Source organism: Sinohyriopsis cumingii, chromosome 5, assembly GCF_028554795.1.
Source record: "Sinohyriopsis cumingii isolate HCF-2022 chromosome 5, ASM2855479v2, whole genome shotgun sequence".
In the NCBI taxonomy this organism is placed as follows: Eukaryota; Metazoa; Mollusca; class Bivalvia; order Unionida; family Unionidae; genus Sinohyriopsis; species Sinohyriopsis cumingii.
Genome location: NC_142965.1, coordinates 103,574,345 through 103,599,930, shown reverse-complemented (window position 1 = coordinate 103,599,930; position 25,586 = coordinate 103,574,345). Strand labels below are relative to the sequence as shown.

Here is a 25,586-nt window from a genome sequence, read left to right as displayed (position 1 = left end):
AAAGGATCAAAAGTGCATGCAGAAATTCCAGATTTGCTGTGGTTATGTATATTTATTCTTTTTGTAACTCCTGGAATAGCATTTGTATATTTTTTTTAAATTTTGTATTCATTGTACAGAATATCTTTAGTTAGATTTTGCCTACGCGAGATGGGTCTGTTAAGCGAGTAAAACGGCATATGATCTATAATTAGATGCTTACGTATGAATTACTAACAATAATCTTAACAATAAGACATGATGACGACTTTGGGTTAATTTCTCGTTGGTTGATGAGGTTTGGACGGTTCTACAAGAATTCAGTAACTCACTATTGGTTTGGCTAGGTCACATGAATAGGCAAATTCGAGATAAATTGAGTAGTAAGATCCGTCACGTGGGTTATGTTGTGAAATATAGTCGTAATAAATGGTGTATATAAAGAGAGAACTGGGAAATCACAATCAATCCTATTTTGGAGTCATCCTCATTTCTTGTGTTCCTGTTATAAGTCGGCAAACTTGTTTTATGTTGTACATATATATTATTGAGAAGAAAAAACAACAAAAAAAACAAACATTTGTTTAGACTGTTCAGTGGAAATAGAAATTACTCATCATTTAGTTCATTATATTTTTCGGGAACTATCCTAACTTATTCTACGGAGTCCTAGACGATTTCACGATTCTTGGCAGACCCGTATTTTTCCGGTTTCGAAATTTATACGGAAGTTTTCATTCATTGGGATTTTTATAGAACTTTATCAAGATTATTTTGGATTCACTTTTTAATACTGTAGTTCCTCTTGCATTTTCATTTATAACATTTATCATTATATTCGACGTCAAGTTTAACAAAACTTGTTGGTTTGCTTCTTTGTGTTATTTAGTTCGTGACCAGCGAGTTGTAACACTGTAATGTATTTCTAACCGAATATTTGCATTGTTGGATTTACGACAGAAACAAATTTTATTTACAGTCGAAAGGCGTTATATAATAAGAAGCATTAATTAGCTCGTTTGAGGCTTTTTACAAGGTACAAAATCCTGTGGTTGGTTAACTTTCTGTCATTTGGGTGACCTGCAAGTCTCTATATTGTTCTCTAAAAAGCGGTCAGTTCATTTCTTCCTACAAGTTAACATTGAATGTACGATTGTCAATGAATTGCGACCATATTACAGTCCCGTATGCTTTCTATTCATGCAACGATTATACTTTGTTTTACTATAACGAACCCCTGTGTGGTAAATTGGACATATTTTGACAGACGTAACCGTTTTCCCAGAGCCCCTTGGGTTATCGATTCGACCAATGACCGCCAAAATCTTAATGGTACTAGTAAAATAAGTTTAAGAATCGGGCTAAGGAGAATCCTCACGGTTGCAACCAATTATGCTGCGGAAGACTTTCATGGGCTTATATGTGCCAGTCAGATTCTCATAAAGTGATGTGTTAACATGTTGACATATAGAAATATTAAACTGCATACACTATATGTGAAGGGTACCAACTATGTAACAAATAAATAGAAGCCATCGGTGTATATACACGATCGTTCTTCGACTATTACAAGTATATGTAACTGAGTGGATTAATTTTGTTTTTATTTATTTTCTTATGCATTTGACATGGCGTACTGGTAGTTCATTACACGGAGTTAATTTCGTGTTGAGTCTATTTTATTTCAGAAGTAATTGAAATCGGTTTTATGATCTTCAAAATTGTGCAGATAGTTGTCATCAAAAGGGGACTAAGTGGGTCCATTCTTCAAAACCCGGTGATGTGTACTGTTGCATTCTTTTTTAGTTTTTAATTTTTTATTTTGGTCAAGTTAGAATCATAGATAAATACAAATATTGTAGCTTTTCATTTATATATATATATATATATATATATATATATATATATATATATATATATATATATATATATATATATATATATATATATATAAGCAGACACTCTTAGTACACAGAAATACCTGCATATGTTTAATTTATAATAAATAATGTATGCATATTTGAGCAGATATACTTATTTTACTAGGGTCCCCGAGTGGCCGAGTGGTCTAAAGCGCTCTCCGTTACGGATCACTGTCATCTCATCTCTGTCTGCGTGGGTTCGAGTCTCGGATTCGGCTAATGTGGGTATGTGAGAAAGCTTGCCAGTAGCTTCTCGTGGGTCGGTGGTTCTTTCTGGGGTTTTCCCGGGTTCTTCCTCCACCATTAATACTGGCCGCCATGTATAGCCTATCGCGTGCTGAAAAATGGCGTTAAACCCTACAACAACAACAGCAGCAACAACTTATTTTAATCAGAAATATCTACATGCACATATATTTATTTGATAAATACTAATTACTGCATAGTTGTCAGTGCTTTAATATTTTCCTATCTTCTTATTTTTTTCTGACCGTGGCGAGGGATACGGGTAGGTAGAAAATAATTCTAACTGCTGATTAGTGTTTGATGTTCTATGCAAATTTCTAAATTTACATGTATACATGTACTTTTCATTAGAATTAAGCATTAATGATCTCCAGTTATGGTGCTAAGGTAGTATTGTATTCGTCAGCAGACAGTGAGACATTGTTTTTGTAACTATTTATTTTATTTTATATTATCCGGCGATGGCGGTGTTCTCATCATAATTAAATCATCGTGTTTGTGAAAATAATGCAGTATATAGTCAAATCGAAAAGCTGCATTCATGTATGGGAACGTTGCACGAAATCCTTTTAGCTCAATCACAAAAGATGCAATGAAGCTAAAAGAACTTTGACGTTGAAATCCTATTTCATATTTAAACAACCGTGATTATTACAAGCCACCAAACTGGGGGCTGTACTCGGCTAAGGGAAGGTTGTACAGAAATCCATTGTATTTCAAGCAAGAAGTCTTTTGCATCAGAAATTTGAAGGAAAAATGTATAATATTTGTCACGATTATTACGGCTTTATGTTTGCCTAAATCAGCTGTTGCCGTGTCTATAACAAAATGGGTAAATAATTGAGCTCTTGGGAGAGGAACAGGTTTTGGAAGAGGTCCACCGCAAAGATCCATCTGCAGACAATGTCCAGCAAGCCATGACATATTACTGCAGACTAGTTGCATTATACACAAGGCAATATCAGCATTGCATGGAACCATTGACAGAGCTGAGCCCGCCCAGTATTAGCCAGCTAATTTGAAACTACGGAGACTTAGCGATGTATCCATACATTATTAGCCAGTTAGCAAAACCTGTCAATTCAACTTTATTTTGGTTAATTTTTATATTATGATAAAATATCATTTTTAAGAAATGCCATATGTACAAGTTAAGTATAAAACGTATGTTACTCCTCTATCACATTCATAGTTAAACATCCATACAGGAGATGTATGAAAATGCGCAACATCTTGATCACGCCATCATATTTTAATTCGCCCTGCACTAGTAATAAATAGTTCAATCCAATGTTAACTTTCTTGACACAGTCTAATGCCGAACTGCCATTGTAAAGTCCATAGCGATCGATAATTATTGTTTGGAAATTTTGTTACGACAATTAATGCGCAGATCACGCAAAAATCGCGATTGAATAAACTTTTCTATAACCATATTACGATTAAATTAAAAAACTAAGAATTGCTGTTTAATTTGTATCGGTAAGTGCGCTTACATGACCTGTGTGACTTTTACTACAGCAACCTCTAGCTTAATCAAAATGCTGAATCACTATAATTTTCCCCCGACGCACCGCGCCCATTAGTCTGGTTCCCCGCTTTAAATTCACTCTGCAATGTATTCCGCTACACGACTAACAAATCGGAAGACATATTTTACAACTTGCCGACCTATGATCTTGGCTTGCCAATTTAGGCCGGGCACCAGCGATGTTTGTCAGGATACAACATTAGCGGCAGCTACTATATATTCTACTAGATCAGTTGTGCAACAATATCATTGATACATTAGAAAATTACCAAGATAGGACACAGGTCAAATTGCATGTATCAACATTGTAACTGTATTCCTCATCCGTAAAAACAATCGAATTAATCTTTACTCTTCCTTCACGCTTATCATCCATACAAATTTGAAGGTGTATGCTTAGAATAAACCACCGGGAAATTCTCTAGAATGCTGTGCTTCGCCGCTACATAATTTATTTAGCATGACGACTTTCATTACAAAGAATAACAAAGTTTGTATGGGTGCTAAAATAAGAAAGAAAATTGGTGTAATTAATTGTTCTTTACAGCACATCAGTATAATAGTGGCTAAATGGTGATAACTAAAAGTTAAGTTGAAACTATGTTGACCTGGATTGAACAAACATTTCAGAACATAAACCTTTGTAAATAAATGTAACAACGAAGCACAACAATATAAACTATAAAAAGCGAAAATGTTAAAATGTTTGTAAAATGTACATAACATAAAAGATAAAGGTGACATTCCAAATTATTAAAACAGATAATATATTGCTAACAGAATAGAGCTCTTCAGTAAATGATTTGTTTAGTCTGTTAGATGAAACTTTTGCAAATGAATATATCGATAACATTGGGTAAATGAATATATCGATAACGTTGGGTAAATGAATATATCGATAACGTTCGGTTCCAGTACAGCTACTGCCTCATACAAGAAAATTTGTAGCACATGTGGAGAAATAAAAACGTTTCGACTAGACTACATCCTCACGGATGCAGAGGATGCTTGAATAGCTGATAATAGGTCAGAGCTATTATACAAGGATAACCAATGAACTATGATCCCATAAACTGATTTGATCTTTGTCCCCATCCAGCCTTATGTCGTTATCTGTGTGATTAGGGTTCGGAGTGTATGAAAGGTCGAAATGAAGAATAATGATGTATGTTAACTTTGTCACTTATGTATGCATGTATGTATGTATGTATGTATGTCTGTATGTATGTATGTCTGTATATATGTATGTATGTATGTGTGTGTGTTTGTGTGTGTGTCTGTGTGTATGTACGTGTGTGTATGTGTATGTGTGTCTCCTCGTATACCTGTCTGGATAGTGAAAATATTCTGTGCTTGACATGGCTTGATTCCAGTTTTCTCCAACTATGATTCTTGTTGAGTCTCGGGTATGTAATATAAATACCTGTCTGGATAATGAAAATATTCTGTGCTTGACATGGTTTGATTTCAGTTTTCTCCAACTATGATTCTTGTTGAGTCTCGGGGTAGATATTGTCTGCTATATCACAGCATGCGTATATCTATATTTATCTCCATGTACAACAGTGTGCACAGTAAGTTCTAGCTATTTTTCTTACCGTAAAATGTCTAATGTGCATAATAAAAGCGAATTGAGCGTCTTGTTTGTCTCTATCGTGCTGAGGTAAAACTACCTTACTCCGAGTAGTGTGAATGTGTAGTTTGCTCTTTTAACGTGTCTTTAACAATTTTCCGGTAATATCGCTAAGATGTCTGCAATGTGGCTGTTTATAGTAAGATGTAGCAAAGAGGGATCATGTCGCAGTCATGTAGCAAGATGTCCCACAAAGTCATATCTGCCTGACACCAGGCCGACCAGTCCTAACACTACGCTCTTAATGCTGAGCCCATAGCAAGGCAGCTGTTAGTACCATTTTTATGTCTCTGCTATGATCCTGCTTGGGTTCGAACCCGCGATTTACCGCATCCGTTGCGGATGTTCTAACTTCTGAGGCCCAGGAGTGGTCACATATATGCGTCTTACTGCTTGTGTTAACTCAATGTTTGACAAAATTACCCGTCGAATCGATAGTAGATGAAGGGAAATTCTCTTGATCAATAATGTAGATAAGCAGAATAACGATTATCAACAAGTTTGTCTAACAACGTTTAATATGAATATTTGTGCTGCTACAAGATTTTCTTTCCAGTTTCTACTGAAGTATTTTTTCCAAGTGCAGATTTTAATTTTTTCTTCAGACGTTTAATCCCAATGATATATCTTATTGTACATTTTTTCTTTTATACATTACTTAGATATTTACACTTTATGAATAAATATTGACTCATATATAAGCGCAGTATGATATTAACTGAATAAGATAGATTTGAATACTGAAATGGGGAGTGTCTTCCGCTAGCAGTGTCATAGTCTTGCAGCCAGTAATTTCAGTCCTTAACTACTTTAGGAGGAAAATATATACATTAAACCATAAGATGTTTTTTTATAGGAGCTCACGTAATTTTATACGTACTAATTACTGCATAGCTGTCAGTGTTTTAATATTTTCCCATCTTATTTGTTTCTGACCTTGGTATACGGGTAGGTAGAAAATAATTCTAAATGCTTATAAGTGTTTAATGTTCTATGCAAATATCTAATTTTACATGTATACATGTACTTTTCATCAGAATTAAGCATTAATTAATGATCTCCAGTTATGGTGCTAATGTATTATTGCAATTGTTAGCAGACAAAGGCATTGTTTTTGTAATTTTTTTTTTTTTATCCGTCGATGGCGGCGTTCTCGTCATTATTAAATCATCGTGTTTGTGAAAATAAATCGGTATATAGTCAAATCAAAAAGCTTCATTCACGTAGGAGAACGTTGCAAGAAATCCTTGTTGCTCAATCACAACAAATGCAATGAAGCTATAAGAACTTTGATATTGAAATCCTATTTCATATTTAAACAACCGTGATTATTACAAGCCACCAAACAGTGGGCTGTACTCGGGTAAGGGAAGGTTGTACAGAAATCCATTGTTTTTCAAGGAGGAAGTCTTTTGCATCAGAAATTTGAAGAAAAAAGTCATTATATTTGCCACGATTATTACGGCTATATGTTTGCCTATAACAACTGCTGCTGTGTCTATAGCAAAATGGGTAAAGAATTGAGCTCTTGGGAGAGGAACAGGTTTTATAAGAGGTCCACAGCACAGATCCATCTGTAGACAATGTCCAGCAAGCCATGAAATATTATTGCCAATTAGATGCATTATACACGAGGCAACATCAGCATTCATGGAACCATTGACAGAGCTGTGCCCGCCCAGTATTAGCCAGTAAATTCGAAACTGCGGAGAATTAGATACGTGTCCGGACAGTATATGCCAGTTAACTAAACCTTTAGGGAAATAGAGATGTATCCACCCAGCATTAGCGAGTTAACTAGTACCTATATAGAAATAGATCTGTATCCACCTGGCTCCAAGTCATTGCAGTGGATGTTATGAATGACTGACACCGGGACGGTGATGCTGTACAAGCCTAACCACCGAACATCGATCTCATTCCCTTGGAAATGGATTTAGATTTGTACTCATTCAACCCAATGCCACTATCTTCATATTTTATCGTTAGACAGGACAAGATGATAAATTGTTATGATGGTGAGTTTATTTAGCAAGGATTATAATAATGTCGACGTTGCCTCCCATCCTCATCACTGTTTGCCCATATTTGTCGTTTTTTACTAGTCTAGTTAATTGACCATTAAGAAGGTAACACGATCGTGGTTTTACATTCTTTGTAAAAGAGTTACCAGATGAGGAGTTTCTGATATCCGTCAAAGTTCTATACAGTGTGACAAATTAGGAAAACAGTATGTTCGTATTACCTCGGCTATTTCTGCAATTAGATTGACTGTACAACTGACAAAAGTTACGAACGATAAAACTAGCCGCAACTTCTTGATCGATCCTTGTTTCGTAAATATCCGAGGTAGTCAGAATGGCAGCTATCTGCAAACATTCGCTGTTTGAACCGTAAAATTGATCTCGAAATTGCTAAAGCATAGAGATGTTTAGTACAAGTCAAATAGGTTATGTACTCGCTCAGAGTCAATTGTTGCAACTCTATGTATCATTTTAGAGAATTTGATTACACATACCAATAAATGGCGTTTATTTATTTTATTTCGCGTTATGTCCATCCAAATTTCTTTCAACATTATGGTGCGAATTCCTCGAAAAATACATAACGGCAAATTCAGTGATAACGTACTTTGACATTTTTAGGCTTAGTCAAGCAAGCGGGGTGATCTCGATTAAATCTGTTTTTATGATGTTAAAGGGAATGCGCCTGCGGTTGGGAAGAAATTGTATTATTCGGCCCTATGTCGGTATGTTCGTGATTAGGGTTCCGAGTGTATGAAAGGTTAAAATGAAGATATGTGTGTGTGTGTGTGATTTGGATTTTTAACGTAGCTTTAACAATGTTTCAGTCATATCGCTACGATGTCTGCATTGTGACAGTTTATTGATGTCTAGCACTGTGGGATCATGCCGCAGACATGTAGCATGATGTCCCACCCAGTCACATTATCCTGACACCAGGCCAACCAGTCCAAACACTAACCTCTTAATGCGGAGCGCCAAGCGAGGCAGCTGTTAGTACCATTTTTTAAAGTCTTTGGTACGACTCGGCCGGGGATTGAACCCACGACCTCCCGCATCCGAGGCGGACGGTCTAACCACTAGGTCACCGGATCGCTCTCGAATTAAAGAATGATGATATATGTCAACATCAACACTTATGTACATATGCAAGCATGTATGCATGCATGCATGCATGTATGTATGTATGTATGTATGTATGTATGTATGTATGTATGTATGTATGTATGTATGCATGCATGGATGCATGGATGCATATGTATGTAAGCAGCAGAGAGGGTGAACAGACCACTTAAGGGAGTGGTCACCCTTGTGTTTGGACCAAAAAAAATAGTGACCCTTCATAGAGGTCAATACCACGTCTACGATTATTGTTTGTCCCAAACAGAATTGTAGACGCCCCCTCTCTGCTGCTATCCATGTTGTAAAAGAAATTTTAAGTTTGATGAATATTTTTCTTTTCATCTGAATCATGGGAATCTTCATCTGTTTCATCTTCATCTGTTTCATCTTTATTTGTTCTATGTTTCAAGTAATATTCAAGTTCTGATGGTGGTTTTTCTATTTTTGGATTTATGTTCTTTCTGTGTTTATAATATATCATCAAACTTCTGTATCGATCTCCACCGCAATTTTTGCAAATCTGATATAATCCTCTAACGCCGTTGTTACAACCAACACAACTTCGTGGACCAGCATGAAGGTTTTTCTTTATAAGATAATTATGTTTCTTGCAATATTCTCCACGGCATTTTTTATTACAATTGTTAGTGGTTCCTTGACGCAGCCACGCACAGTTGTTCATTATATTAATGATATCTGTTTAATTAAATTTAATTTTATCATCACCCCTGCTACCCAAATATTTTATCAAGACCCACACGATATCTTGTTCTTGGATCATGTAAATGTATTGTTATAAATCCATGCGGAGTAGCTTGCGCTCGTGAGAAGAAATTTTTGAATTTAATTATATCCATGTCACCACCACACCAAGTTTGATGAATATTTCTAAGTGTGTGTGTGTCTACGCCATTAAACACAACTAAAATGTTGCAGTTGTCTCTGATCACCTTCGGAATTTGTGTATATCGTTGAGTAACATAGATCACGTCTGTATTTTTATGTCTACCTCGGGAAAATATTCTGGCTGGATTTGATTGTTTATCTAGCATCACATCGTCGTATACAACTAAATTATTAATAAATCCGTCTATGGAATCTACGGATGGTGCTTCATCAATATCGGTTATAAACTCTATAACATCATTACCTTCATCCAGTAATCGTGCGTTTTCATTGAAATCTTTAAGTACATCATAACATCGTTGATCATCAGCGGATGGTGCTACTAAGTACAATTTATCCCATTTCAACCATCTCATTATCAGATTAAGTAATAATTGCGTCTTACCCGATCCAGATGGTCCTATGATAATCATTCTGATGGAGTTCGGTAGCGCAGGATGATGCTTAACTGGCTCTCGTTTTCTTGTTGCTGAGAAATCAATTATATCCATATATTTTATAACATGAATTTATATTGCTTACGTTGTAAAGTTAAAACTCCAACTACTGATTTAGCTACGGTTACAACAAAAAATAAAAAAATAGCATACGGTGGAAAATGTTCTATATGCGGTAGAAAGAAATTTTCATTTTTACCTAATAAGCGCGGTGGTGATATTGCTAATTTGATGTCAAAGTTTCCAGGTGCTCCATGGGCTAAATATAGTGGAGAAAAACATCTACCGGGATATAATTATTGCGGTCCTGGTACCAGACTTGATATCAGGCTCGATAATCAAGATCAACCAAAACCAGGCGAGGAACCAATAAACGCTATTGATCGAGCTTGTCATGCTCATGATGTAGCTTATAAAAGTCAAAATCTACAACATAGGCATATTGCAGATGTGAAATTAATTCATGCATTAAATTCTATAAAAAATAAAAATATTAGAGAATCATTAGCTAATTGGTTAGTAAGATCCTCGATGAAAGGTAAATTAGCGCTTGGGGCTGGTAATTAATAATGGAATTAATTTATTATTCACCAAGAGGATACTGGAGAGGCAAAGCAGCAATTGGTAAACTCGCTGATGCAGCAGCGGTTAAACATTCTACTGCTAAAGCGTGGTTATCCAAACAAGCAATATGGCAAATTTATCTACCACGTCCTAAACGAATTCAGTACGCGTATTTCGATGTCAGTGTTCCTAATTAAGTTCATCAAGCTGATATTCTGTTTTTACCGCATGATACTGTGCGTAGAAAAACGTACAAATACGCGTTAACCGTAGTTGATGTTGCAAGTAGATACAAAGAAGCAGAGCCGCTATCAGCGAAAACATCATCTGAAGTAGCCGATGCGTTTGAACGAATTTATCAACGAGGACTCGGACCACAAGGTGGTCTGCGATGGCCACAGCTACTACAGGTTGGTCAATGTAAGGAATTTCTTGGTCCAGTATCATCCCTGATGAAACGGCATAATACCAAAGTACGACAAGGTCATACTGCAATTCACCGTGATCAAGCAATTGTTGAGCGATTTAATCGAACACTTGCTGAGCGGTTATTTGGATATCAATACGCGAGGGAATTTTTTCAAGATAAAAGATCTCGCGAATGGGTTGCAAGATTACCAAGCGTGATAGCTGCATTAAATAATGAGATCACACGAACAACCAACATGAAACCCATTAATGTAATTACAAAAAAAAATATACCAACACAACGAAAAGATGTTAAAAAACAGAAAATATTGGGTGATGTTACAGTTAGATATTTATATGAGCCTGGTGAACTTGAAGGTGGTAAACGAAGAGCGACTGATCCTATTTGGAGTGTTACCACACACAAAATATCCACCGTGACAAGATCCTCAGGTAGACCTGCAATATTCGATTTGTACGTGAACAACTACAAATAATTCCCACGGATACACAACTACCGCCAAAATCACTTCAGTGATTTCGATCACTTAACTAGCGCTAGCGCCTCTACGTCGATTACACTCAAGACAGGTTAACATGGTATTTTCTCGTGTATGACCGCGACTATTATCTTTTCTATCTACGGTAAATTGTCTTGAATCATTACTCGAATACCTCCACAGCATTATGCAATTGCAACTGGCGCAATGATTGTTCTGCTGCTGTTTTAACTCAATAATAAATTCAACATCAAGATCAAAGTCACGTTTATTTTTTTTATCAGATTGTTTGTATCCGATTAATTTTTTTCTTATTATATCATCATCGATGATGTTAAATTTATCAACGATTTCAGGAATTATGATTCTACGTAATTGAGATATATTTCTGACCCTCGATACCGCTAAATAAACTAAATTTGACCACTCGATGCGATCGTCTACAATCCAGACTCGTGTATCAGAAATAGTTAATCCCTGAGACGAGTGGATTGTCATAGCGTATCCCAACACCCATGGAGATTTGTCAGCGTGTATTGCATCTTCGACCACATTGATATCAACGGCGACAATATAATTTAATACGAGATTTTGTTTTTCAGTCTGTCCTGGAATATCAACATTAATATTCTGTTTTCGTGTATCTGATGGTCTATAACACAACGGTACGGGTAATTCTGAGTATTTTTCTTTATGCAGCTGAAATAACTGCTGTTGTAAAGCGTCTCTGATTATTTTTCTACTTGCTACGATCAAATCGGTGGGTCTCCATAATTTCAAAAAATCACTCATTGAGGTCTCTGAGATCACTCCACGTATTATTTCACACTGAATTTTGTTTGATTGTAATCTGATTAATTTTTTAAATTCCTTCAAATTTGCATCAAGAGCTCTATGATCATCATCTATTTCTTCGTAATAATCAACGAAATTTTTTAACCAATCATGTGGAGATGGTCCAACAAAAGGCGGCGGTTGACCATGATCGCCACACATTATTATAGCGGTATTTTTCGTCAACAACCAATCAAGAAACTTTTTTAATGTACCCAATGAGACCGTGCATATCTCATCCCAAATAATTATTTTAGGTATATATTTTTCTCCCATCCGTTCAGGAGTCCATGTATCTCCGCGCCACCGAAAGAAACTATGATACGTACACGATTGTACTTGCCGCTGTTTCATCTCACGTGCAAGTCTATGTGTGGGTGTCAGCACGATTATATCTGAATTTTTAAAAACATTAATCGCTCGAGTCGTTTTGCCGCATCCACCAGGTCCATTGAGATATACTGCCTTATATCTGGTTATTGGATCACTCAACGATGGTGCTTTCGACATTTCTGATATTTTATTACCCTTACGATAAAAATCTCTCATTGGAACATCTGCTGATTCTGCATAATTGTGTAATAGTTCCTTTTTTATTCTCCACGAACTCCATCGTTCATCATTACTTGTAAATTTCATAACAGGTTCTAAATATTTACTTGAAATATAAAATGAGTCTGTTGCGACTCTGACTGCGGTCTCAGGAAATCTATTAATCATCGATAATAAATTTATAGAAACATAAGCCAACATGGAAGATCTTAGATGAGTATATTGTGGGGAGACGTCATTTATGTAACTAACGATCGTACCCAATTTTGTTCCGTCGGATAAATAAACACTTTCTCGATTTACAAATATATTTTTCGCTGTTGTATCAGCAATTATAAAATCGTACTCGGCATCATCTAGAATTAATCGTGCGTGATGTCTTTTATAATCATATGCACCACCTTGAGTAAATTTACCTATAATTTTTCTACCGAAATCTTTTGCGGTTTTGAGTTTATTAGGAATATCATCTTCGGAAACATCAGGATATTTTTCCTTAAACTCGCTAATAACTTCAGAATCTGACATGGGCAACCAAACTTTGGTCTGTGCATGATATGATATAATTGCCTCACTGACCACCAACGATGTCAGTATCGTACAATCTAGCATGTATCGTAACAAAACTATAGGTGCCCAACGTTTTTCACAAAAATGTCTACCAAACCAAACATAACAAATCTTGTGAAGATTTTCGTTAAACTCGAATGATTCAATACAGGCGAATCCAGTCAGATCAAAATCAGGTAATGGTCCATTAATTGCCACTCGCGTCATCTCGTTTGTTGGGTGACCAAATCTTTCAAAGTACACAGAACAATCTCCGTATCCCAGAAAACTTCCTGGATAACATGCAACCATATCAACCGAAATAACATCATTGTAATTGTATTTGGTATTCCATAATCCGCCATGTCCATATTCGACGCAACTTGCGCGTACGTCCTCGAGTAAATCAAATCGTGTTGGTTTCCATGAATTTTTTTCTCTAGCGAAATGAGCCGCAACAGATGGAACGGTAAAACAATTAGTTAGTAATTTGTCAGTATTTTCCGCGTGCTTGCACTGTAAAAACGTCGCGAGATTTTTCATCTCCTCATGGAGGGATTCTGTGCGATATATTTCACCGTTTGGTTTGACAAACTGATCAAATTCACCTTCCTCATTACTTTTAAATAACCATACCGATACAGGATCGGTTTTACTTATTTCTTTAATAAAATCAAATATACCTCCCCTAGAATTATCTGTGGGGTAAAATCTAACAGTTCGATCACGTGGAAATATTGTTACTGCGTTAGTCCATGCGTGCGCGTTATGATCGATAATATTTATTGGAGCTCCTTTCGATTTATATTTAGATTCGTACAGAATTTCTCCCGTTATTGTCGCTACGGTTATTGGAAATTTTAATAGTTTTCCTAGTTCAGCAACATCTTTTATTGTAGCACCGGTATCCTTAACTGAATCAGCCCACGAGTTTATTTTTTCACGCCTTAAATCAGTTAATCCATTTCCACGCATCGCGTTTGTAAAGTGTTCTATTACTCGTTCGGCTACACAATTTAACCTTGAAAATTTCATCGGCGCTAGTTTATCAACGTTGGGTTTTCTATTTATCTCATAGATTCCATAAATAACCGCTGTTACAGGATACGCTCGCTCATAATACGGTTTGTCAATACCCGTCAGTAGACCGGTCTGGAATTTTTACTTAATATGACAGTTTTATTATTGCCAAGGACAGGATCATATTTGTCACGGATAATCCAACTACCTGTTTCTGTTAATACAATAAATTTTACTCTGAAGAAATATTTTTGATTGCCCTCGTATTCAGCGATGTAGTTAATGATAGTTGCCGCTCGCTTGTCGTTCATTGTGGCGTCCGTGACAGAGTCGACACTGACTTTGTCAGTGTTGCGTATGATCTTGAACGTTGACCATGTATGAGATGCACCATCCGTGTAAAATTCTTTCTTGGCGTCGTGAATTTTCGAGATCAGACTTTTATTTTTCGGATCAACCAAATCTCGCACTGGCAAGTCTGGAGATAATCTGTCGAGGTTGAATTTATATTTAACAGGCCTAGTTTGGGATAATCTCTCAAACTCGTTCATATAATTAAAACAAATATTTAAAATAAAAAATATTATATATACAATGTCTCAATGCAGATGGTTGATGATCGGCTCAGTAAATCGATGCAACAAATCCTGCAGAAAGGAATTTTGTTGGATGCACTTACAAAACATACGACGAGGAAGTCTAGGACCAATACCATGTCTGCGGTGTGGTATTGGAGTGCGAGGAAAAACAGAATTATGTGGAAAGTGCGGCGGAAAACGGTTCAGAGAACTTAAAAGATATTATGACAAAAAAAATAATAGCGGCGAAAACGCTATAAAATCCGTGGAGGATTATATATCAAGATTTCAGACAAACAATGATTTAAACAAATAATATTATTATAATGGAGCAAAATATATTTGTCCCACATCCTGTTATAACAAACTATGAATCAAATATTAATGGTATCATCAGACACTGCAAGTTGAAGAGACCAGTTGGTTGTATTAATAATCATGGTTATCTAAGGTTCACATGCGAGGGGGGAAAGAAAAATTATTTCTGTCATCGTTTCATCTACGAATGTTTCTTCGGAGTGATCAAAGACTGTCTTGTTATTGATCATATTGACGGGGATCCTCAAAATAACTCCCTACACAACCTTCGAGTTGTCACACGAAGCGTGAACTCTGCATGTGGTAATACAGGAAGATGTAAGACAATCGGAAAGAGGGCGGTAATTTCCACAAACACAGAAACTGGCGAAAAAATTATATTTTAGTCTATGCGTGCTGCTGCAAAATATTTTGATATTGACCCGCGTGTGGTAAAATACGTCGCAGAAAATATAACCAGATCTACTTTCTCGAAAAAATATAAACAGAAAATTACCTTTCAGTATCAATAATTATCATCACCACATTGAATTATATCATTATTTGAGGGGGTCCAGTACTGTCTGATTGTATACTACTGAATTTTTGATTATATAAAAGGGAGATTATTTTGTAATATATAGTTTTCTTCGTAGATTTTTGATTTTTTTATGATCGTAATTAGTCAGTTTAACTAATTACATCGTAATTAATTACTCGTAGAACTATTATTTATGTTTTTTAAATATTTCCCATCATACAACATTACGAGAAATCATGATAATGTTATTGATCAGCAGGGAAGCTGTAATACAGGTACAGAACAGAAACCGTTGTCATGGTATAAATCGATCTGCAGGTGTGTTCATGCCACTGTTATTATTGATTCGCAGTCTGCTTAGGAAAAACGCTGTTTTATATTCAGAAATTGTTGTTATAAATACAGAAACTGTTATTATTCAGAAACCGCTGTTTTAGTGTAAATATTGGTTCCTTGGCTATATATTACCTTCCGAAACATATGTTCGTAACAAGGTTTGATAGCTCAATCAGTATGGTATTGGACTGTGACTCTCGCGGTCCAGGATCGAATCCCCATGGCTGACAATTTGTCGGTGGTGCGCGCATAATTGCGATTTTTATAATAATGGGGGAACCGCAAAACCCCCGCTCAGCAAAATTCAACCACAATATTGACTGGTTGTTGATACATATTTTCGTATCACCCACTGGATTAATTATTGTGGGTGGGATTTTTGCTGAGCGTATATGTTTGTACTGTGCTTAATTAAGTTATATGTTTGTGCCGTCCAAGCATAATCTGAGCTCGCTAATACACTCGATAGGGGCTCTTCATTCATAATCTGAGCTCGCTAATACACTCGATAGGAGCTCTTCATTCATTGTATATAACCATTTCATTGTATATATCCATTTCATTGTATATATCCATTTCCTTAGTTAAGTTATATGTTTGTGCCGTCCAATGCATAATCTGAGCTCGCTAATACACTCGATAGGGGCTCTTCATTCATTGTATATATCCATTTCATTGTATATATCCATTTCCTTAATTAATGTGCCGTCCAATGCATAATCTGAGCTCGCTAATACACTCGATAGGGGCTCTTCATTCATTGTATATATCCATTTCATTGTATATATCCATTTCCTTAGTTAAGTTATATGTTTGTGCCGTCCAATGCATAATCTGAGCTCGCTAATACACTCGATAGGGGCTCTTCATTCATTGTATATGTTGTGCTGTCCTTGAAACATCCCGACGAACTCGCTAAAGACTCGATAGGGGTTCTAGGGATATTTTTTTTTATTTTAAAGATTTATATATTATATAATGAACCATGAAAATATCAGTGATGTAATTGTTACTATTAAAAAATTGAAAAAAGATGGAATTAATATATCTGATGAACTTAATCCTGAAAAAATAGTTTCTGACTTTGAGATTTTACAAGAACGTAAAACCCAGGGGACACACACACTATCATCTGAATACAAGCTCATGAAGCGGATTCAGGCGGCAATGTTTCAGTCGCTAGCTACCGTAGAAGATGATCATGTGAAGGAGTTCGTTCCTCTCTCTGCCGCCGTAGAAAGAATTAAATCGTTATTATCCCACGAGTACGAGGCAAAGAAAACGATTAGTACTCGTATAAGACAATTAAGAAAAATTATGTTAGATCGTGAAACGATCCAGAGTAACTTCGTTACTGGTGAAACGATCCAGGGTAACTTCGTTACTGGTGATAATGAAAATGAAAGTTTTGGTAACTGGGGTCCCTGTCAACGCTGACCACGTGTGGGCTAGAATTAAATTTTTAAAAAAAACATATTTTTTTTTTGCAAGGCCGAATAATTTGTACCAAACACAATTTTGTATCAGTAATAAAATATTTTTTTATTTTTTTTTTTTAAGTTGATCGAATTTGAGTCTGATCTCTGTTACAAATGTTCTTCTAACTGTTAAGAAATCCTCGTGTGTAAAAACCCTACATTACATAAAGATCTACGATTTCACATACAGATTTATCACAAGTTCTTCTCCACGTATGTCAATTAAGCGATTAAGGTGGTCTGTGAGCTTAAAATTTATTCGTGTTAACATATTATTGTGACACCGCAAATACACAGGATTAGTTGGTTCTTGCACGATTAAACTTCCAGGGGGAACTTGTGGTGTGAACGTGTACAGGATGTATCCTTGTTGAGCCTGATTTGATCTTCCGAGATCTATTTGATAGCTGCCATCGATTACGTCACAAACCAGATTGACCGCGACCGTCGGTGTTATATTAACGATTCCCGGAGATACGTGTCTTCCGCCGCCATGTGGATCATTATCATATCTAAGAACGGTTGCTGGTGGAATTAATTTTCTCCATGCATCGAGTATTTTAGGAAAAAACTCATCAATGACATCATTGACAGATTTTCTTAACTCAGTTACACTATACCCGGGAAATTTAAAATTTGGTACATCGGCTTCTGTTAATTTATATCTTTCTAACCATTTATCTGCACCAAATTGTTTAAATGATTTTAAACTAAGCATCGCTTGAACTACTCGGTTATTAAAATATTCCATATCTGATATAAGCTGATTTAATATTTCCACACGCGTGATGATTTTTTCACGTGATGACGCTGATATGTCAAACATATGTTCGTTAAAATATTGATTTAGTTGATCTAGTTGTTTTTTACATTCTTGATTGATTTCCTGAAAATATTCAACAATCTCACTTTGATAAAAACCTGAAGTATTTATTTCCCCGGGATTTTTAAAAGTCCATGCCTCATCATAACTGTAAATTAAAAACATGCTAAACATTGATTTATTTTTTATAATACGTAGTTTTTCCAGGTATGATGGATTAATTTCATGATATGATTGCCTATCCGTGACATAATCAGACTTTTTCGGTTCTGGTGGTATCGGTGTTATCGGTGGTGATATCTCAGGCCATCCTAGTACGGATCTTATCGTGGATTGATAAATATCAACGGCATAATCAGGCAAGTTTATTTCAATCGTCGAGGACAGGGTCGGTTCATGAACATTAATTGATATTTTTGATTCTTTTCCTGTTATTGATTTTATTCTACGTTGAAATTCCTCATTGATCTCTTCAATCTCGTAACTGCCAATTGGTATTCCAACAACAACCCAGTCAGGTGTTCCATCGGGTTTGCTGTTGTTAGCAAATACAAGCGAATTATTTGCTGGTGTACCATTAAATGATTTTGATCTGATATTTGGCCAGCTGTAATATATTCGTAATTGCGCTAGTGCTATTTCTTTTACTGGAATTGCAGTAGGAAAATTAACACTAAATTCAGGATTAATTGAACTTACCGAGATCATCGTTATCTTTGGCGGAGTTGTGTTGGTCACGATCTGCTGGAGTAATTCTGTCATTATTAATACTTGTATCTTTAATACCGATACCTTCGTCGTATATTTTGGTCATCATTGAAAATTCGAAATCAGATATAATTCCATCACTGAGACTCGCTGATAACAACGAGGATAATTTCGAGTATGCTACCGTCGCTGTATGTAATTTTATTATGTAATCGGATAATTTTTCGTTCGTGCAAGTACATATTTTTTTTGTGATGATATTAAACACACCTGCAATAGTTGTTGCTGCTGAAATACAAATAGTCACAGCTACTGGTGCCATCGTTGTCAACGCTGATAATATGACACCGGTTCCAGCAACAACAGCGGATACTGAATAAACAATCACATCAACGATAACCAATCGTCGTCGATATTTTTTTACTTTTACTGTATATTGATCGACTTGATCTTTTAGCGCCGCCTGCCATTCACGCGCTTGATTGTATCTGTATTGTGCACCGTCCATATATATTTTTATGCAGTAACCAATTGAGGTGTTTCAGCTACAAATTCCAAACACCACCAGTAAGATGTTGCGGTTAATTTCTTATCAGCTGCTTCCAGAATAAATATTTCTTCGGTTCCGCTATTTAATATAACAGATACAACCCCGGAAAACCTGTCGGTGGAATGACGCCATGGAAACGTTGTAAATATTTCAAATTTTGCAGCACTAAACACAGACAGCCTGTACACGCCAGTGACTGTTGAGGTATATTTGATAGTATTATTTTGCTGCGACCATGTTGCAAATCCCGATGATACCGTGCATACGATGTTTGTGATATGCCCGGGAGTTATTCCAGCTGGAATTTTAATCAAATTGGTTTTATTGATAATCTCAGGAATTCCCGCTACGATGTCTTGCTGTGTTCGTTTGATCGTGTCTAGGTTAGTTTTGATATCAACGAGTTTCATGTCAATGGCGTGTGGAGTGCCGAAGAATTTATCTATGGCATCATCGGTTTTTTGAAAATTTCTTCGAAATCTTCCAAAAGCGCCTGCGTGAACATCATATTCGGCCCGTAACGTGGATAATTTACCGTCTACGGTGTCGACGTATTTTTTTGTTGCTGCGTCTTCGTCAGATGTTGGATCTCTTAAAACTACTATTTTATTTCCGTTCATGCTAAGTTCACCTGTCATTGTGTCACCGGTGTTTGTTACGCGATTAGCAACACTTTTTGCAATTTCATCTCTGATTGTTTTAAGTGACATACTTGAATCCCTAATTCTGCCGCTGTCAGTAAACACGGGAATATTATCCGTAACTGCACCAAGTACTCGTCGAACTATATCATTCCATTTGATATTGCTGGTTTTTAGTTTACCATATCGATCTTGAAAAATAACAACCTCATCTGGGTCAACTCCAGCCAGGTTCATAATATCAGCGAGGTCATCCTTAGTCGCATACTTCGACAGATCAACGTCGCCGGGCTTTTTCTTAACGCGTGAAGAAGATCTTCCGTAAATATCAACCATTATATAAGATCCTTCGGATCTAAGATCTGTTTAAAACGCTTTACGCGCAACATATCGGTTGCTTGTATAATCGTGCACGACTTTATGTGGCGGCCTGGATGATTTTGATATAGCGTCGAGTACATTAATTATTTCACGGCCGCATATTGGCGGATCTGTCATTGTTTGTGTGGGTAGCGTTGAATACCAAACTCTGGTTGTTGCGTGCAGTGGTGCGACATACTTGATAAATTCAACAGGTGGAGCTAACCCGTACGAATCAAAATAAATGATTCCACGTGGATCAACCGCGTATGATACCCAATGAGTACCGGGTCCGGAACGTTCGTCAAGATTAATAATACCTGTTTCGAGTTTGTTTGGTTGTTTCGGTAATTGATCTCGCATAAAAACACCTCTAAAGGCTTTTATTTTTAATTTTTTAGCGGCATTAAGTAAATCAAAATTTGATGCTGGAACGTCTAACGAAGTGATCCTGGAAGCCTTAGGCCTCTCCCCCAACGAGATCCTGGCAATCTTAAGCCGCGTCCCTTTTTTTGTATCCTTGCCCTGTTGCTTTCTTTAGAGCCATTCCAGCAGCTGTTCCAACAGCACCTAACGCGGCTGCTTTTGCTACGGCTGGAGCAGCTGCAGCTATTAATGCCGGAATGGCCGCGAGAAGTGGAAATATACCACCTGTTTTAACCATGTCTTTGATGGCGCTCGGGGAGAGATGAAATTGAACTCCAGTTTTTAATTCCAGAGCTTTATTGAAATGTTTAATCTGATTATTTGTCAGCGATAATTTGTTTGGACCACCACTAATCTGATCTCGTTTTAGTGATATTTTAGTTCCGCATTTGTTGGCGGTTTTTGATTGAAGCTTCTTTACCTGACCGGGAGTCAGAGTAACATTAACATGACTATACGACATTTTTATATAAATAATATTTTTTCTGAATAATTAAAAATTTTCTACTGGTGAGTCAACGACTCTCATTCGACCACTACCACCTTCAAGTAACATGGCTTTATCGCTGAGTATGACCGCGATTGCTCTGTAGAGGCCGCGAACAAGTGGTGGACCAGCTATATCAGGAGGAGGTCTAGTAACACGAGCTCGAAAGTGTATATCAATGACAGATTGCTTGGATAAATCAAGATGCTCCAGCGAAAAATAATAAATCGGATATAAAGTTCTGAAAGCTAGTTGTGATATTTGCAAACCAGTATCCACATTTTGATCACGTCCCATGAATGACATCAAACGATGATATGCACGCGCTACATGATTTTGATCAAAATTTAACAATATATCCTCAGCCGGTTCTTGATGTCCATTTATCCTCAAGGAAACTTCATTAACTCCAAGGTTATCAAATATCATATGTGATCGTTCTTGATTATTTGTCCGAGCATTATTTTGCAGCGCAATAAAAATATGTCGTGGTGCAGAAACACCCTGTTGTGATGCTATATTCCATGTAAATAAACCATTAACATTGCTTTGAGCAGCATCCGTGGTTACTATTAACCATGATATCAATGATTTACCGCCTTGATCCATAAAAGACAGTAATTTTTGTTCTTCAGTAATTGATGGTGTTATTACTGGCATCCACAATGTGAGTTTTGATATATTTACTTTGCCATCATCATCAACACCAACACCTCGCCAGATTGCATCATTATCATCACCTTTTCTTACGAGCACAATTGTGTGTTTAACTCCAAAGATGACCTTTCTAACATTTCTGCAAAATCCAAAGATGTGAGATAATGGAATTGCGCATGAGAAATTTCTATTATTTCCTGACAACGCTGCTTGGCGTGTTGCAAATCCTAAGTTGAAAGTCACGCTATCACCTTTTACAATATCAAAAGCAGCAGCTGGTCTGGCTGCGTATTCAGGACCATCAGCAATCGGTTGTGGATCAGATGCAGTATTTTGTGGTGTCCGTATTTTAGCATACCTGATATGATCAGCGTGGTCAGTAATATCCTTGGCAAACATCATTGTTGGACCGGCTGATCTTGTAAAGTCGTCAGAATATCTCGCTAGACCAATTATTGTTGTAGCAACATCAACATCCTTCTGAATTGATTCAATATTTTTTCCGTCAATCATATATGTGGCGCTATCAAACAGTGCCATAATTCCGTTGTTAACAAAACCAATACGCAAATTGGCACCATATGTCGTATTATCCCCCTTTACAAGTTCACCTTCTACTTCAATAAATGCCTCTGCGGGTAAAAAATATCTACTTGTATCGTGAACCTGTAATTCGATTCTCCCCCGCTGATCTGGTTGTTTTGCGTCATAGGAATAAAATTGACAATCACGCACCGATTCATCTTTGAGGACCGGCGTATCCATGTCAAATGCTGGGTCGGATATACGTTTAAACATTTTATTATAATTATCATTTTTTCAAATGATGATCATCGTCGACGAAGACCGCTTCCTGCTATTAAATTTGCTGTTATATTTTTTTCCGCTTCTTCAGATAATTCCGCTAGTTTTTGATTTGCAGCTTGATTTATTATTTTGCTGACATCTGCAGGCATCACCTCAGTACTTGGTAATTTTACTGGTGGTTGTTGTTTTCGTCGCAATAATCGTGCTAGTCTTTCTTTGATCGCCGAGAACGCCTTACCAGCAACATTGACAATTGCACCAGGAGCTTTTTCACGAACAGCCTCAATAGCCTTTATCGATAATTGTTTTGCAATCGGTATTGCTTTTGGAGCCATCCTTCTAAATAGACCCTGAATAACATCACCAAGTCCATCTCCGTAAATAACCCTATGGATTGGTAATCGTGAGTTTACCGCTCTGACCTGTACAGGTTTGCGATGATTATTATGTATTATCATCTTATTTTTATTTACCATTTATCTAACAACTAGTCATCAACAAGTTCATCGATAAGTTCTCGGTAAACTCCGATATGCATGATGCCGCCACGAAATAATCGCTGGCAAATATCAGCTGCTTCATTAATTATTTCTGGTGAATTATTTCCGGCACGTTTTCCTCCTATGAGAACTTCTAACCGTGACACGTCATTGATGATATTATCAGGACATAAACCAGATCCTGTTTTAGGTTCATCTTGAGGTGTTTTAAATACTGGTGGTTGCATTACCGGCGTAAGTACTTCATTGGTGACCGGGGGTGAGCCAGGTGAGTCACTTCCTCGAAATCCAGGTGGTGTATCTATCGGTGTAAATGTTATTTCCGGTGCAGAAATTTTACGTAAAGGTGAAGGAATTTTCTTCAAGGAGGGTGATTTTTTAAGTGACTCTTTAGCCCTTTTAATTTCCGACTTCAACCTTTGCTGCGGCGAAGAAGATTGCTGTTGTTCTATTTGTTGCAGAGGTGGAGGAAGCTGATACTGGGAGAACTCTCCTTGTTCTGGTTGTTCCAGTCTCTCTCTGTAAAGTCTTTTTACTTCTTCATTAAGTCTTTTGAACTCTGGACCTCTAGCTTGTTTTTTATTGTAATATACGCGATATATCCATTTAATGAAATTATCATCACTTGTTTTTTCATGAAAGGGTTTTAAAATATTAGATTTATCAGATATATTATTCAATATCATCTCAGGTAATTTTTCTCTTTTAGTATTTCTAATAGTATCAACAACTCCTTCGTTAAATCTTGCAATTAATTTTAAGTTTTCTCCTGCTGATTTGGATTCAGATGCAAGTTTTTTTCTCACATCGGCGACTTCAGTACGAAGTTCTCCAATACTTTCAAGTATTTCCTCACCAACAGGTGGAGGTTGAGCCGCAGCTATGCCAGTTGGAAGGTCTCGTAAAATCTTCTTTGCCTGTTTAGTTCTTCTTGCTATTTTTTCTGATACCGGAAGAAGATCTTCTTTGATGACAGTTGTAACTTTCTCAGTAGCTGCAGTGACGGGTTTAAATAGTTTTTTAGTTTCTTCTTCATACTCAACTTGTGCTTCTTGCTGCGCTTGCAGATTTTTTCTGAATGAGTCTCTGACAGGAAGAAATTTTTTAATTGCTTCTAATCGTTCTCGTGCTGTTCTTGCAGTATGAGATTCTGGATGTATCATTATTTTTTTAATATAATATATCAATCTTTTAATTAATATCAGCAGAAGGGGTGTAAATTAAATTAAACAGATAATGAACAACTGTGCGTGGCTGCGTCAAGGAACCACTAACAATTGTAATAAAAAATGCCGTGGAGAATATTGCAAGAAACATAATTATCTTATAAAGAAAAACCTTCATGCTGGTCCACGAAGTTGTGTTGGTTGTAACAACGGCGTTAGAGGATTATATCAGATTTGCAAAAATTGCGGTGGAGATCGATACAGAAGTTTGATGATATATTATAAACACAGAAAGAACATAAATCCAAAAATAGAAAAACCACCATCAGAACTTGAATATTACTTGAAACATAGAACAAATAAAGATGAAACAGATGAAGATGAAACAGATGAAGATTCCCATGATTCAGATGAAAAGAAAAATATTCATCAAACTTAAAATTTCTTTTACAACATGGATAGCAGCAGAGAGGGGGCGTCTACAATTCTGTTTTGGACAAACAATAATCGTAGACGTGGTATTGACCTCTATGAAGGGTCACTATTTTTTTTGGTCCAAACACAAGGGTGACCACTCCCTTAAGTGGTCTGTTCACCCTCTCTGCTGCTATGCATATGTATGTATATGTATGTATGTATGTATATGTATGTATATGTATGTATGTATGTATGTAATATAAATACCTGTCTGGATAATGAAAATATTCTGTGCTTGACATGGCTTGATTTCAGTTTTCTCCAACTATGATTCTTGTTGAGTCTCGGGGTAGATATTGTCTGCTATATCACAGCATGCGTATATCTATATTTTATCTCCATGTACAACAGTGTTCACAGTAAGTTCTAGTTATTTTTCTTACCGTAAAATGTCTAACATGTATAATAGCGAATTGACCGTCTGTTTGTCTCTACCGTGCTGAGGTAAAACACTACCTTACTCCGAGTAGTGTGAATGTGTAATTTGGTCTTTTAATGTGGCTTAAACAATTTTCCGGTAATATCGC

The 25,586-nt window shown here is 36.5% G+C and overlaps 1 protein-coding gene across 3 annotated transcripts in view; it reads right to left on the bottom strand.

Moving 5' to 3' along the window:
* The window catches only part of LOC149799916 (medium-chain acyl-CoA ligase ACSF2, mitochondrial-like), a 56,348-nt gene extending 30,999 nt beyond the window's left edge, over positions 1 to 25,349 (bottom strand). The window contains exon 1 of one of the 3 annotated variants that reach the window (XM_089959374.1): positions 25,267 to 25,349. In XM_089959374.1, the coding sequence (XP_089815500.1) occupies positions 25,267 to 25,301 (35 nt within the window). In that variant the 5' untranslated portion in view covers positions 25,302 to 25,349. Of the gene's footprint in view, positions 1 to 5,003; positions 5,233 to 25,266 lie in introns of those variants that run through there. The other 2 variants (XM_089959376.1, XM_089959375.1) reach the window with 2 other exon arrangements.
* Positions 25,350 to 25,586: the final 237 nt, after the last annotated feature.